We start from the raw sequence: 15,400 nt of genomic DNA on the forward strand, positions 1-15,400 counted from the left end.
TAAATACCCACTGAATCAGTGTGTAATGCAGCCCATGTCTGCTCTTGGCTTTTTCTGAAAAGGTTTGTGTCTCTTTCAGTACTGTAACAGTTCTGTAGCAGAGGGTCAAGCAAAGCCCAGCTATAAATCTGCTTACTGAAAGTCTGAACCATGTTTTCATAAGCAGAAATGAACATTCCTGTGACTGGGCAGGCAAGATATTAAACTGATGTTAAACCATTTCTGTGCTGTATCAATAAAATCATTGCACCTTAAATGAAGTTTCATTGTACAGCAAAATACTTACCTGAATAAACCAAAACAAGCACCCTGTTCAGAATCATGTATCAGATCACTTGCATTTTTAATTGGGAGCTTACGGATCCCTGTGATAGGAAGTAGGAGTTGGTAGCAGTGTTCCACTGTCTTTGTGTTATTCCACAGATCTTCTTGAAATCTTTCTAGATCAAATTAATTGAGCTGTTAAAGTAACAGCTGTTAATTTGCTCCTTCAATGAAAGAGTCAAAGTTCTCATTCCTGCTGTGGTTTTGGTTTTGCTGGAACTGAAGGCAAAGAAGATTGGAATACAGGAAAGATCTCAGAGCTGTGTGGCAGAGTTTTTGGGGAGAAGTTCAACCTATTTTGTTTCCATTAGAGAAGCCTTCCTTGAAAATGGCCATGGATAGTGCATGGCTTCAGAATTCTTTAAACCAAATTTTAACCAAGTGCGATACTATCTTCCTCTACTCTCATACTAAATATGTTGTTTATATTTAATAATTAGATTTATCATACTGTATCCCACATATGTCGAGACATTAGTATGAAGAATTCAGGATCAAATAGTTGTGAAATAGCTTAATGAAATGTGTTCCATTGTGGAGAAATGTAAGAAAAGGCATTTGCTGCTGCAGTCTGGGACCTGAGGAAAGAACTGGTTTGGGGTGAGTTCAGTGTACAGGAATATATCTATCAACAGATGTCAAGTTAATTTAAGAGGTAAATAGATTTAAGCAAAGAATCATGACATTCATCGTCAGCAGACCTCAAGATACCAGTTGGCTTTGGATTTAATGTGCCATAAAAACAATGAGAATATTTCTACATGATATTGAGAGATTACAACCTTCTTTCATCCAGATTGCTTTTTTTAAGAGTCTGCATCATAAAATTGCATCCTGATTTTATGCTGGAGATGAACTACCAGGAGAAGATGCTTTCTTGATTTGTGACAGCAGGGTTGGGGGAGTGAGGGGGGTGCATCAGTTATGTGCAATTTAGTGATGGTTATATCTAGTCTCTGAATTTATTTACAAAGACTTAATTTTGGTCCTGTTGAGAAAAGAGTGGAGGTGATTAAAACAAAATTTAAATGTTTGTGAACAAGGTTGTATTAGATAATGGTGTCTGAGATTTAGGAATAGTTTGTAGGGGGTGTCATAGCTTTTATTAGACTAACTGTATACAACTGAGACAGAGGGGAAAGAGCTTTTAAGCATGCAAGCCCTATACAAGAAAAGATTAATTTTTTAAATTATTGCCATTGAGTCCTATTAGTCCAGTAAAATCATTACTTCTCCTTCTGTAACTGGACTCTGATGCAGTTAGTTATTAGTGAACTTGGATTTTCTTTCCATGCATCAATGTATGTAGGTTAATTTAAAAAGGGGTGCTTACTAGTTCAGTGCACGTTATTTTTTAGAAGTTCTTAAATATTCCTTTTTTACAGGGAAGGGATATGTTTCAAGTAAGTAAATTGGTAAAGGAGATGACTACTGAAAAAATTCCTTCCCAAAAGGAAGGCAGTAATGCGTTCAGAATGTGGGATTATAGCAAGATTTGTGCTTCTTTTCTTAGCTCCTGGGACTTTGTGTTAGAAGGAAGAGGTTTATAGTGCCTTTTTTTTTTTCATTCATCATACACTGTAAAACCACATTACAAGGCCAAGAGCAAATTTTTGCTCTGTTTTGAGTCTAGAATAACCTTGAGGAGTTTGTTTTAAGCAGAGTCTTTGTGTATTTTTTGTGTCACCTTTTCTTCCAGTGTAGTTATTGTTGGGAATGCCTACTGATTTTTTATAGCAATAATATTTCACCGCATAATTTATCTTGGAAAACTTACTGTAAATGTAGAATATTCCAGTAGTGATTAAATGTTCATCAGTTTGACTTGTCTTGAGGAATGATAAAGTTGTAGAACTCTATCCTACTTTTATTTTAGTATTTTTGGAAAATAATCTACTTGCCTGACATTTTTCTCCATGTTTGTCTAACATATAGCAGAGTGTATTCCTCTTTCAAGTGAAATAAAATAATGAGTATTTACTCAACAGATACTTGCGTTGGTAAAGTCAGTGAACTGTGAAACTGACAGAAGCTTTGAAGCAAATACATATGTAGGAAGAAAAAAGCCACAAACCAACAGTACAAACTTTCCCAGTGGAGACTGTGAACTTTGTATTTTCTTACTGTGAACTACTGCTGCTTTTTACATCAAAATTGACCTAGTAGAAGTTGACTGGTTGCCATCTTGTGTGATTTTAGAATAGGCAGAAAGGAGAGCATTAGTTTGAATTCTCATCAGTCTGAGGAGAATAGTTAGTGAGGATAGATGTGTAGGCATGTGTCCCTTTGTCTTTCATTAACTATCTGATACTGCAAATAAAATATCAAATACACTTTAGCTGAGTAGGCTTTGAAGGCATGACTTGCAGTGGAGCAGCTCATAAGTTTCGATATTCCAGTACTGCATTAGAGTACTTGCCCTCATTATCAAACCTGAAAAGTAGACATATTGAAGGTACAGATATCATTGTTTTCAAGCTTACATACAGTCATCTCTTGCCCAAAAGGTTGAACAAGAGTCCACATATTTTAGATCAGTTTCCCTTTAAAGAATTCTGTGTTATGGGGGTTGTATTTTGTGTAGTCATATTTATTTCTGGGCAAAGTTGCTTATAAAGAAGAAAAGAAATTACTCATTTTTTAGAGAGTTTGCAAGGTTTTCTTTTGTTTAGAAAGAATAAAGTGAGTGAGGGTGTCATTCTGTGCTATCACCAAAGAAGCCATTTTTGAAATCATTGAAAACTACTTTCAAAGTGGAAAATGAACTTGTAGAAAAAGTATTGCTTCCATTGCCAGCCATAAACAGCCGTAACTGTAATGCCATCCTGGTAGTTCAAGAACTTAAATAATACTTGAGCTAGGAGAGCACTAATATGTTTTGTTGGGCAGTTGATATGATCGCAACAGGAAAGATGCTTTTTGAGGTTATTTTTAGATCACTCAATCTCTAAAGCTGGATGGTTTGTGAGCTTCTGGACTATTGCATAAAAGTTCAGAGCCAATAAGCAAAATAGTTTTTTTTTCCTGTATATTTAACAATGATACTTCACTTGGACTTTGCTATGACGACTATAGTGGGAGAAATACAGCAAAGTGGTGTACCTGCATACATATGAACTCAAGATGTAAGATTATTTTTAAAAATCATGTACATATGTTAATTGGTATTTTTAAAAAACTCATGCATTGTTATTTGAAAGTAAAGGAGTGTTTAGCAGGAGGAAAAAATAATAGAAGTGTAAAATAGTTTTAACCATCTCAGTCAACACCTATAGACTAGGATGGTTACATAAGGTACAGAAATTTTATATATGTTCTTTTGATTAAGAGGTGCACCTACTGCTTAGTAGAAGTGAGGACTTCTGCTACAAGTTTTAACCTAGGGGAAGATTCATGGAAAACATCCAGTGTTTATGTTGTAAACAACTTTGTTCAAATAACCTGCTATGCAAAAATAACCCAGGCTTCATTAAAGCTGTATGGAATTAGTGAGATTTTCCTAGACATTTTTGTGGAATCAGGGAAAAATCTGTCTTTAAATTAAGAACTTCCCATCAAGTATTCTGTTTTCCATGGTGCTTATGTTGGAGAGAGCTGTTAGGAATGACACACATCAGTTCCTATAGCTGTCTGCCCAAGGCTGTCTGCTTGGAGGAGTAAAGCATTTTCCTGCAAGACATTGCTTTGGCATCTCAATCTCAGTAACTGGTTCTGGTACTGGTAGCATAAGTCTATTATTGCTGCTGATGTAACTCTTCATGAAATGTTCTTCTTCCTTTAGCAGCATTAGCTGTCTCTTACGATTACTGGATTTTTCAGCTGCAAAGAGAGGAATGAATGGATCTGTCCTTCCAAAGAATACCATCAGGAAGTGCAGCATGGATGGCTTCTATAAAATTTCCCTGTTTCTTTCCAATATGTTTGTATTAGTGATTATAGTAGAACTGTTTCCCTAAGAAAAGACTGAACTTTTTGCAAACAAAATGCAGAAGTTTTGAAGTAAATATAAACTAGGTAAGGTGGTTGGGGTTAAACTTGAATAGTTAGAATTGATGTGTTATTCACAGTGCAGTTATGAAAGGCTAGAATAAGTTGACTGTTATATGTAAGAATTATTTTGCCAAACAGGCACAGTAATCATTTGTGAACGTGCAGCATTGCAAGGTTAAAACAGAAGCTCTCCATCTCATGTCACACATATGCCAAATGAAAAATGCTACTGCTGGTTTTTAAACAGTTATGCAACCTAAGCCAGCAAAAGTGGCACTGTTTTGGGGCAGGTCTCAACTCTTAGTGTGCTGAGTCATCTTTTTGAAAAGGACTCAAGGCTTCTGGTCTGTATGATGTCTTTTGTGGTTTTTCTCTGTAAGTTTTGTGTTTAAAAAGAAAAAGTTTGGTTTTGGCAAGTGGAGAGGAGTAAGTAAATATTTTCATATGTCTTCTGTAATTTTTAAAACTTTTTTGTTAGAAAAGCTTTTTTGAAAGTAAAAAACCAGTATGGCTCTATTGGCTGTAGCAGTTACAGAATACTAAGGCAAACAGAATTTGAGTATTTCTATCGTTATTTTAAAATCTGGAAAAACATCTCATAGATTCCTCTCTGACAGGTCACTATTTTTCCAGACAATCTGTTTTCTTTCAGCTGTAATAGGTAGAAATTAGCTCAAATAAAACTGTTAGTACAGAAAATGTACTGATTGGACCCCTTCAATCACCTGAAGTGACTGGTTCTCAGAAGGAGGAGAACAAATCAAATGCTTTCGGTGTGTTAGGACTGTTGAATGATTTTTATTGCTGCTTGACAAGAGTTCTTGCAAAGATGCAGCATATTTATCCCTTTCTGGTTAGTGTTCCTTACTGTGTGTGAAGGTGTAGAATCAGTGAGTAAATTGGTGTGGGTGTAAGTGTAGAATAAGTGTAATTGTCATAGAATCACAGAATATGCTGAGTTGGAAGGGGCCCATCAGCATCATCGAGTCCCCCTCCTGGCCCTGTGTAGGACACCCCAAGAATCACATCACGTGTAAGTTCTGATCAAAACTCTGGGCTGATTTCTGTAGAAGATACGATGAAGTAGCTGAATTCTGCTTAGCCTAGAGAAGAGTCAGGGAATTATTTTATATACATCATTAAATTAGTATGAATTTGAGATATTAAAGAAAAATCAATTGTATATTGTCTTCTAATACAAAATCCAAGCTAGTAGAAGTTAGGCTGAAAACAATCAAAAGTGGTAGTACTTTGGTTGTTCTCTGCAGAAGGTGGTGGAGGTAACCCATTGCCAAAAGATCTTCTGAATGTGATAAATCTTAAGGAGTTTCAGGGGCAACCAGAAGAGCTCATGGAAGAGAAATTACTTATTAGAACCAGTGTGATCCACTGAACCTCAGGTAGCTGGAGAGTGGAAGAGCACTAAAGGGAAAGTATTGCTGTGTTTCCTGACATTTCATATTCTCCTGTTACAGAGAGGATAACAAGGTTTGATTTGGTACAGTACAACTGTTTTATATTTCAAAAGAATGTAAAAGCCAGAAATCTGTGTTTGGTTTATATGCTGGATGAATTGCATGAGACTCTCAAAAAACCCCCAAAAAACAAAGAAACCACTAAGACTTGATATAGATTTATTTTTTTAATTTAGTCCATTGAAACAAGCAAGATCAAAATTGTAAATGGTAATTCGGAAGAGTAATTATAGTTTTTTTACTTAGTTTTTCTTTATTCCTTGCATTCTGTTATTCTTTATTTTAGTCTGCTGTATCGTAGAAACACTGCTTGCTGTTAAATGCAATGTTTAAAATTCCCTAAGATTGTAAAGGATAAGCTACAAATATGGACTATCAGGCAAGCCCTGGAGATTTAGTTAATCTGACCTAGATGTTCTTTTGATGATTGAGACCTGCAGTATGTGAAAACACTTCTCAATTTCAAAATGAAACACAAGGATGTCTGTTGTATAACTCAGCTGTCCTTGTAGTGACAGACACATCAATCATTTCTGAACAGGAAAGGATTTACTATAAAAAGTTTGTAGCTTTCGAGCTGTTGAGTTCATTGGCATTCGGATCAGCAGTGATATTGGAAGTTGTAAGTGAATTCAGCATTTGAATTTTACCGTGTCCTAAAGAGGATTAGCTACAAATGCAGGCAACATACTTCTTTCTTTTTCATTTTCAAGAGCCTGTTTTGTATCAAGAGCCTGTTGTGTAAGATGTTAATTCTTGACTTAATTTTCAGCATATTTTATGTGAAACTGCTTGGTAGCTTTTAAAAAAACACTGAACAGGTACCTATAAGTATAAATAACTGTGGGGAGTGGAAAAAACCCAAGCAAACAAGTAATTTTAAAAAAAAGCATGTACCTGGAAAATGTGTGTATATATACCACTTTGAATATGTGGGAAGACACAATTTTTCTGTAACCTTCTGGGCTGAGACTATTCTAACAGTACAGCTAAACACCCAGAGATGCTCCATGTTGAGAAGCTATGGGATTAGCATCCTGTTTTTAGCAAACCCTTACATTGACTTCATAGAATGGTTGGGTAATTGGTAGGATTATGTGGCCCAACATTTACTCTGCAGAACACTGTTTACTATATATTTAGCAGAATTCTAGAGTTTTCACTGAAATTTTGCATGCTGGTTCTCTGGCGTATGCTAAATTATTTCAGAAAGAGGCAAGGGTAGTAATTCTGCACTTGGAGACTATAGGAAAAGGAAATTATCTGTGTTTAAGAGAGAGAAGGTAAATTCAGATTTCCAATAGTGATTGTTTCCACTGTTTTGCAACTGAAACTTAATATTTCTCACAGCATTTTGTTCAAAATGCCTCTTTTGTGCAAACTGGCATTCAAATTTTTAACTCGCACTTCACATTTAAACTGTATAGATTTCTTACAATATTAAAACCTAAAAGCCTTCAAGAGTCAAAACACATGTTTCTCTGTAGGGGTGAACAGACATTTCCTTGGAATTACTTTAAGCTTAATGTGAATATGGACATTTGAAATAAAAAACAGAGTTCACTCTGTAAATTATATTTATGCTAAGACAAGGTAGTATAAAGCCAGGAAATCCAAGTATCTATGGGAGGGAAATCCAAGAGGTAAAAACTATGGATGCTTTGCACACATTTTGCTGTAACCTTTTTTTAGATATGTTGGACACGAGTAGGTAGAATGTATGATGTATCTCTTAAAAAAGATTGACTTTTCCTATCTTTATTTAAGAATTTATTTAAGTTGAGGAGCTGCTGTTTTGATTATGGCATATGGTGCTGGGAAGGCACAATGTGGCCTTTTCCACACCAGATGGAGTTTCAAGGATTGAAACCTTTCCTTTGAGCTTGTGTAGCTACTATGTAGCTGCAGTCTGCTTGAAACAACAAAGGAATGAATAAGCAGAGGCTCACAACCTGGAAAAGTCAGTAACACAAAGAACTGTGGCATGCTGACAATTACACATCAGTTCCTCTGTGTATACACACATAAGGGTAAGCTTTAAGAGTAAATCTTGAGCCTTCTGTTCTGGAGTAGGAATTGCCCTACAGTTCCTATAGCTGGTATCTGTACAGTATATTGGCATCACCAAATGGTGATGGTGCAGCTCAGAAACATGGTTCTCTAGCTGCTAAGTTGCAGTGGTGCTGAAAACAAATATTTCATGGTGAAGACAGTTTGGAAATATTTGGTGTAATTCTTTACCAGGAGTAATACAAAGGATTACTTTAGGTAGCAGCAATAATACCCTATTAATGTGATGATAGAAGTTATTTAATGTTTCCATTCATCTGAAGTGTATTTTAAATGAACTCTCTCAGCAGTTTTCAACCAAGAAGGAGACTGTCTTGAATAAGATGACTGCAATTTTTATGTCTCATAAATGCAACTTAACTACAAGCTCACAAATAATCATGTTTTCATTTAGATTTCAAAAAACAAACAATAGCGATGAAGTTTCTTTATGAATACCTGTATTATGTTTATTTTCCCTTAGAATGTTCTATGTGCAGTAATGCATTTCTTGTGGAAATATTTTACAGACTCCTGGCTTGAGAGCACACTCTGGAAGATTGAAGTGGTTTGCACAAAAGTGTATATTAAATAAACAGGTATGACTTGTATGATGTGCTCTATGGAACTGTCATTTTATTCCAAGAAAAATTGTTTTGAAGTATTTTCTCACTTGATTTTTATGTTTGTGAAAGACTATATGACAGGCTGGTGAGGTGAACTTAATGCTGGTGTACGCATAAATACTACTTTAGCTGAATGCACACAGCATGTATGGACACATATATAGAAAAATAATTGTTTGCCTGAGGTATAACTGAGCTCTTCCTTCTTTTTGAAGATGGAAACTTTGGAACAGTTGGTAGAATCAACTCGAAATCTGTTTGAATGCGATAGAGATGAGATGTACTACCACCTGCTCCAACTGTGTGGTAAGTGAGCTTGAGATCTTATCCATGTTTGTAATCTGTGTTCCTTTGTGGTTGGAGATGGGACATAACCCTGAAGAGAAGCTATATCTTATACACAATTAGTCTGGCTAGCATTTCTGAGGCATCTTGTGGGGAGGAGACGTCAGGGGTTTGGTTTTTTTCATCTGCAGACCTGAACGCTTAGTTAGTTGTGTGTGTGTGTTTGGCTTTCAATGTGCTTAGAGAAGAAATCCTGTTCATCTATTATCTTCATAACTGCTAAAAATTGAGAGTCTCCTGTAATTGGATCTGGTTCTTCAAGGTGCATGTATTTTTAAAATGTACTTATTTTTCCCAACCCACAACCTAACTTTAGCATCATTTATAGTCATGAAACAGTTTTGAAAACTGAAACTTCATTTCTATGCTGCAGACTTAGTGGAGGATGTGTCTATGAGGTTTTCATTCCTCTTTTTGTGTTTTTCAGTCTATGTTGGTTTTGTTATTCAGTGTATTACACTGTATTATAAAGGATTAAAATTTTGGATATTTATTATAAAGTACTGAAAAAATACATTGTGTTAAAACTGGGTATGGAGCACTATACAATAAATTGGGACATAAAGCATTGTAGGGATTTCTGTGTACTTCAGTAATGTATGTACATATATCTATCTATATATTATTGAGCCATTACAGGTGTTTGATATGTCTGGAAAACTTGCTTTTGAATTTTGAATAATTTTAGGCTGTTCTCTATGTATGTTTTTGGTTGGGTAGGACTATTGACGTAGGCCTCTTCCCTACTGCATTTAGCTACAGCAGGAGAAGACATGAGTACTTGCACAGAAAAAATGTGACCAGAGACCCTGTGAGAATTTTCTGCTTTTCATTTCCTGAAGCCTTGGAAAGCTTCAAAGAAAACTGTAGCATTACCTAAGTCTGGCTTTACACATACTGGTTCACCATCAAAAATCAAATAGGCCTGAAAATCAATCTTGTCTCAACAGGGAGAGAACCTTCCTGTTTCTCCACTCATCCTGTTCACCTCTGGCAGTGACTAAGTCTGACAGTGTGCCTGCTAGGAAGAGAATCTAGGAAGATACAATTCATCAAATTCTGTCATGCAAAATCTTCAGTCTTCTTTCAGAAGACAGAACCAATTCCATCTATTCAAAGAAGTGGAAAAACATTTGTGGGTTTCTGTCACCATGAAAGACAAAAGCCATGCCTAATCCTGCTTTCAACCATTTTAGATTACCTGTCAAAGTTGCCCCATGCACAACTACAGCAGGACTGTCATTGTGTACCAAAACCGTAACTTCAGATCGATTTTAAACATAAAAAGAACCCTACCATCTAGTCCAAGCAATAATCAAAAATGCTGAAAACAAGGATTTGATTATCACAGAATAATTTATACTGGAGAAAACCTCAGGAATTTAGGCCTAGGCCATTTCCTGGAGCTAGGCTAGCTCCAAAGTCAGATCACATCAAAGCCTTGTTTAGTAAAGGTTTGGGTGTCTCCAACAGTGGAGATGAAAGAGCCTTTCTGAACAGCCTGATCCAGGATTTGATCATTCTCCAATACTCCATTGCTGTAGCTTTCAAATGTCACCTTCTGCCCTTTGCTGTGCACTTGTGAGAAGAGACTGACTCTTGAAGAGTTGGCGAAGAATTTAAAATATTTGCATGTACAACAGGAGAGCAAAACCTGATTTGAATGAAATGCCAAGGCAGTTTATTGAGAAGGTTGTTCCTGCTTTAAAGAGCTCATTTTTACCAGGGTGTAAATCAGTAGTGACTGAGAGTCATCAATGCTTCACAATTGGTGACTGCAAAGCTAGAAGATGTAAAGGCAACAGGAAAGCACATGCTGTAGGTAGTTAGATGGTAGTTACGCATTTCCTTTCATGAAGTCCAGATTTCTGTTTATTTGCAGTTATGTACAGTGATGCATATATAAATTTAAATTAACAGTCTAGAAAAATAGAACTGATGAGCTGGGATGATCACTTCTGCACTACTTTTGAGCTGATTTCTCATATCTGAAAATCCATACAATCCTTGGGGTTTTTTTCTGGCATCCTCTACGTATTAAAATAGTTTAAAACTTCAAACTGATGATTGTATGAAGCAGAAGTACATGATTAATTGATTTACATTATTAATCGATGGATTATTTTCCAAAGATAAAATTTTGAATTACCTTAGATATGCATGCACATTCTAAATGTGCTTTTATATGAAGATTTTTATCTTGTTTCAGATAGCAGCAAGGACTGGGGAAAGGCTGAAGCTATTTGGACTAAAATTCAAGAAGAAAATATTGTTCCTCGTGAGAAGACACTAATTTTACTTGCTGGTATATTTGAGAAAAATGGTCAGGTTGTTCCATTTGAGGTACCTAAGGTAAGTGGAGTTTAACTTTCCTAGTTAACAACACTTCTGAATATATTTCTTCTTATTAAAAAAACTAACAGATATCATTTCAGTAATTGAAATGTTTGCTTCTTTTAAAGGATAGGCCTGAAGATAGCAGCAGTGCTTCTACTGGGGAAGAACTGAAAATACAGATGCTTTGCAAGAAAAATAAAGCAAAAGGTGAACTGAAATCCACTGTGGGTTTTTCTCCTGCTGTGTTAATTTTAAGGTTTCAATTAACTGCAGAGCTCTTCTCTGCAAACTTCCCAGTCTCTGCTAAAAACAGAATTAATTTCTGCATGGATCTTTGCCTTTGTATATAGAAGAGCAGAGTGTATTTCAGTGCCATTCCTTTGATTTGGTCTGTGATTAATCTTTGGAAGTCCATTCCTATCCATCTCATCCCAAAGCAGAGTGACAGTAGAAGAAATAGCTTTACTGGACCTTACAAAATGGGGAGGAAATCACAGAATCCCTGAATGCCTCAGCTTGGAAAGGTGGATCATCTGGTCCAGCCTTTTTGCTCAGGCAGTCTCATCCTTGAGCACATGGAACAGGATCCTTGAATATCTCCAGTGATGGGACTCCAACACCTCTCTGGGCTGTCTGTTTCAGTGTTCAGTCACCAGCACAACTCATACTTAGGGGGAACCTCCTGTGCATCAGTTTCTGCCCATTGCCTCTTGTCCTATTGCTCTGCCCCACCGAGAAGAGCCTTGGTCCCAATTAGTTCATTTCTAGTATTTTCTAAGGTGCAGAGCATTTGAATATTCTGGAAATACATATTTTCTTTGTTTATACTGTAGTAAATAAATAGGCACCTTACTTGAAAGCGGTATAGAAAATAGAATTCAGTAGTTTAAAAATTAATTTTGCTGAATGAGGAAGATTTATAAATGCAAGACACCTAGTAATTTTCTTCTCTGAGTGTAATCAGTATATATTATGGGTTGGACACAGATTTTTAAGCTCTGAGTTTTTAAAAGAAGAATGTATCAGTCATTCAGACATTTAACTTACATTGTTAGTGAAATTACCATCTTAGAGTTACTCAGTCTAAATATTCAGTTTATTTAGATCAGTAGTCAGAAGTTGAGTCTGGACATTCTGCATACTGGGAGTGCAGTACCGTGTTATGTGTATGAAATTAAGAATCATGTATTATGGCAGACATGTTTTCAGGAAATTCTTCATGCTGGTAACTGTTGGGTATCATAAAAAGATGAGAAATGAAGAAATGTTGTCATTAAAAATCAGATGAAATCAAGGGAATGTACTTCATGACATTTTCACTAGGAAAGTGTCCTGTGCCTTTGGTATCATGAATGATAAGTGAAGAGCAGGAGGAAACTAAATAGCTGCCTTAGACTTGACAGGGAGACTAGTTTAAAACAAAAATATGAAATAGTACTTCTGTGATGACCTCAGATATTGAACTTAGCAATAAATCACTTCTGCATATTCTTTTATTTAAAGGTGCAATATTTGAGAGAAGGTGGTCAAGAGCTATTGGGAATGAAGGGGAAAAAAATGTTCCAACTGTGTTGGAAAACAATTTGTCTTGGAAAACTCTCCTCTTGGCCTTAGAAAAAACCTAAAAAACCTAAGTTGTTGCTTTTTTTATATAACATTATCATGTAATTTTGGTGTGAATGTAATGGGGCAGCTTTCTGATGGGAAAAAGATTAAGTCAATCTAGTTATGTAACTATTCAGTGAACTTTCCAAGTCTGACACATTTTGATAATCTGTTCTCCAAAGTGCTTGATTTATGCAAAGTCATATTTTCATCATTGTCTTGATTCCTCAGTGTGAGAACTTGACTCTAGGGGATCATGTAACACATATCCCAAACAGTCACAATTATGAAACAGATTTGACTGTCTTGAGAACTGAGACTTTCTTGGCAAGTTGTCACTTTTCTAACAAATCTTTCTGCTTGAAATAGCTGATATAGCACAATATGATTTTGAAACCAAGAAATTTCTCTTTTGAATGCTAATGTATTTTAATAACTTTAGATGCCATCTGAAGAAGTAATAAGCTGATAATTCCTGATCAGGGGTATGTCTAAATTCAAGATTTATCTAGGTATACTTCAAACATGCTTCTTGCAGAGATGCAAAATGAGGTTAGGAAAAAAATCTGAACAGGATGATCATAGGACTGACATACACAACAAAATTGATAGAAATATTTTTAATTCTTCATTGAAGCAGTCATTACAGAAAAACCTAAAAATTAAATACATTTCCTTGTAGAAGGAGATCTTACATGTTATGGACTGTGATAATTGTTAGTAACATATGCCTGACATCTTGATCACTAGGGGCCAGGTCCATTTCTGTACCCAACTGATTAAAGTAATATTTAAACACAGGGTGAAATCCTAGTTCAGTCTGAAGACAGCAGAGCTTTTGTAGGAAAACGTAAGGAAATTTTGTCATTAAAAAAAGTAGAACTCAAACAGACATTTATGAGCAGAAAGGCCAAACCTATCACCAGTCAGTTACATTTTTGTAAGTCATTAGTTGTATTTGTAGCAGGTTATACCAGTCACAGGGGTATTGTTTTTGTTGAATTGTGGTTGCTGGTCTGCTGGTACCTCAGATTTCAGAGCAGTGGAAAGAAAAATGTCTTCCCACTGAATTTAAACTTGAACACTATGAGTCCAGTGATCAGCATCTGCACAGGCAAGAGAGTTCATCAATCACATTGCTGCAGGCCAAACTAACTTCAGACCTCTAAGTAAAAGTGGTGGAGGATTTCAGGACCTTTCTCATGTGGTCCTGTTGTTGTTCCATTGCTCTTTTGGTTGACAGTGCAATCACTCTTGTAATGTCAGACTCTCTTGTGAAGCTGGAATACACAGAAGTTAATTTAATTTTTACTGAGATGCTGTTACCCTTTATCTCTCTTCATGTATATATTTAACAACATTTCAAGCATACAGAGTGGATTATGAATGGTTGTGGTAATTCTAATTATTAACTTGGTGTAGGAGTCTGTGTGATGTAAATAATAAATTTTATGCATAACCATTTCTTGGCCTGCAGTTCAGGAGATTTTTGTGTATGCTTGTTGGCTAAAGAAGTTAAGATGCAAACTGAAAGGCATACCAACAGTTTTGATTAAAATTCCATAACATGCTCTACTAAGTGCAATTAGTATAATGCTTCTTACGACATTAAGATTCAAATGAGTTGTCTTCATCTTTACTTTCAAAGTAGAAGAAAAAAGCTTAATGCTTATCTGTGAAATTTGTGGTGATAGTCCAACTATTTCTGATAAGTTTTAAAGGTTACTGTGGCTGTGATTTGAACTAGCAAAGGAATTACTTCATGAGTCATTAAAAGAAACGTGCAATACTGTTTAGATGTAAAAGATCATTTGTGGTTCTTAACACAGCTTTCTAGCATATGTTACAGTGTAGATGGCAGTTCTAGCTGCATGTTTATAGCTGCATAATCTTGTTTCAGAAAAATAAATGACTGAAAACTGTGCTTATCATTTTTTCCCCCTTTTTGGTAACATCTTTTCATACACTGACAGTTATTGTGAATGCATGAAATAAAACTGTTAATCAGTCAAACAAATGCAGTGTAGTTTACTTGCTAAATATCTGTATATTTGTAAATTGTATGTTTTGTATAAATCTTGTCGTAGCCAAATAATCTGATCTCCCCATATTGGAATCGCCTCCTATATTATTTGTTAAATGCTGTTGTGATCATGCACCAGACACTGTAACTGTATACCCCAGAATTAGGTGTTGCTTTAAAAATCCTGAGTCTTCCCCTTCTAACCAGCTGTGTTGATATTGAAGCAACAGCCACATATAAAGGAAGAGCAGTAGCAACTTTTTCTCTTGTAGAAGTGTGTGTTGATTGTGTGTATACAAGCAGTTCTGAGCAAGCTGTGATCCAAAGCTATGGGCTTAAACATGTAAGCAAAGGATACATAGATTTAAGATGGACCTTTTTCAGTGAACAGGTGATTTCTTTCTGTGATCCATGTTCTTGCAGTATGACATTTCCTTTTGGCTTTCTTATTCTTTTTTAGAGGCCTACAATATTTTCAGGAGAATGCAGAAGGATGAGTCTCATTATCGTTGCTGTGACATCCTTGTAAAAGCGTTGTTAACACAGGATTGTCTTGATGAAGCCCTTGACGTGAAACGCATGTAAGGCTTTTCTTTGTTTGGGAGACTTTTATTGCCTTAGAGAGA

At 35.8% G+C, this 15,400-nt stretch overlaps 1 protein-coding gene across 1 annotated transcript in view; it reads left to right on the forward strand.

The window, feature by feature from the left end:
- LRPPRC (leucine rich pentatricopeptide repeat containing) overlaps window positions 1-15,400 on the forward strand; it is an 87,876-nt gene that overhangs the window by 52,625 nt on the left and 19,851 nt on the right. Inside the window, exons 26-30 of the mRNA XM_054629254.2 lie at window positions 8,369-8,437; window positions 8,680-8,770; window positions 11,019-11,161; window positions 11,272-11,353; window positions 15,235-15,355. Of these exons, the coding sequence (XP_054485229.2) occupies window positions 8,369-8,437; window positions 8,680-8,770; window positions 11,019-11,161; window positions 11,272-11,353; window positions 15,235-15,355 (506 nt within the window). The remainder of the gene's footprint in view (window positions 1-8,368; window positions 8,438-8,679; window positions 8,771-11,018; window positions 11,162-11,271; window positions 11,354-15,234; window positions 15,356-15,400) is intronic.

This window comes from Agelaius phoeniceus, chromosome 3, assembly GCF_051311805.1.
Source record: "Agelaius phoeniceus isolate bAgePho1 chromosome 3, bAgePho1.hap1, whole genome shotgun sequence".
Lineage (NCBI taxonomy): Eukaryota > Metazoa > Chordata > Aves > Passeriformes > Icteridae > Agelaius > Agelaius phoeniceus.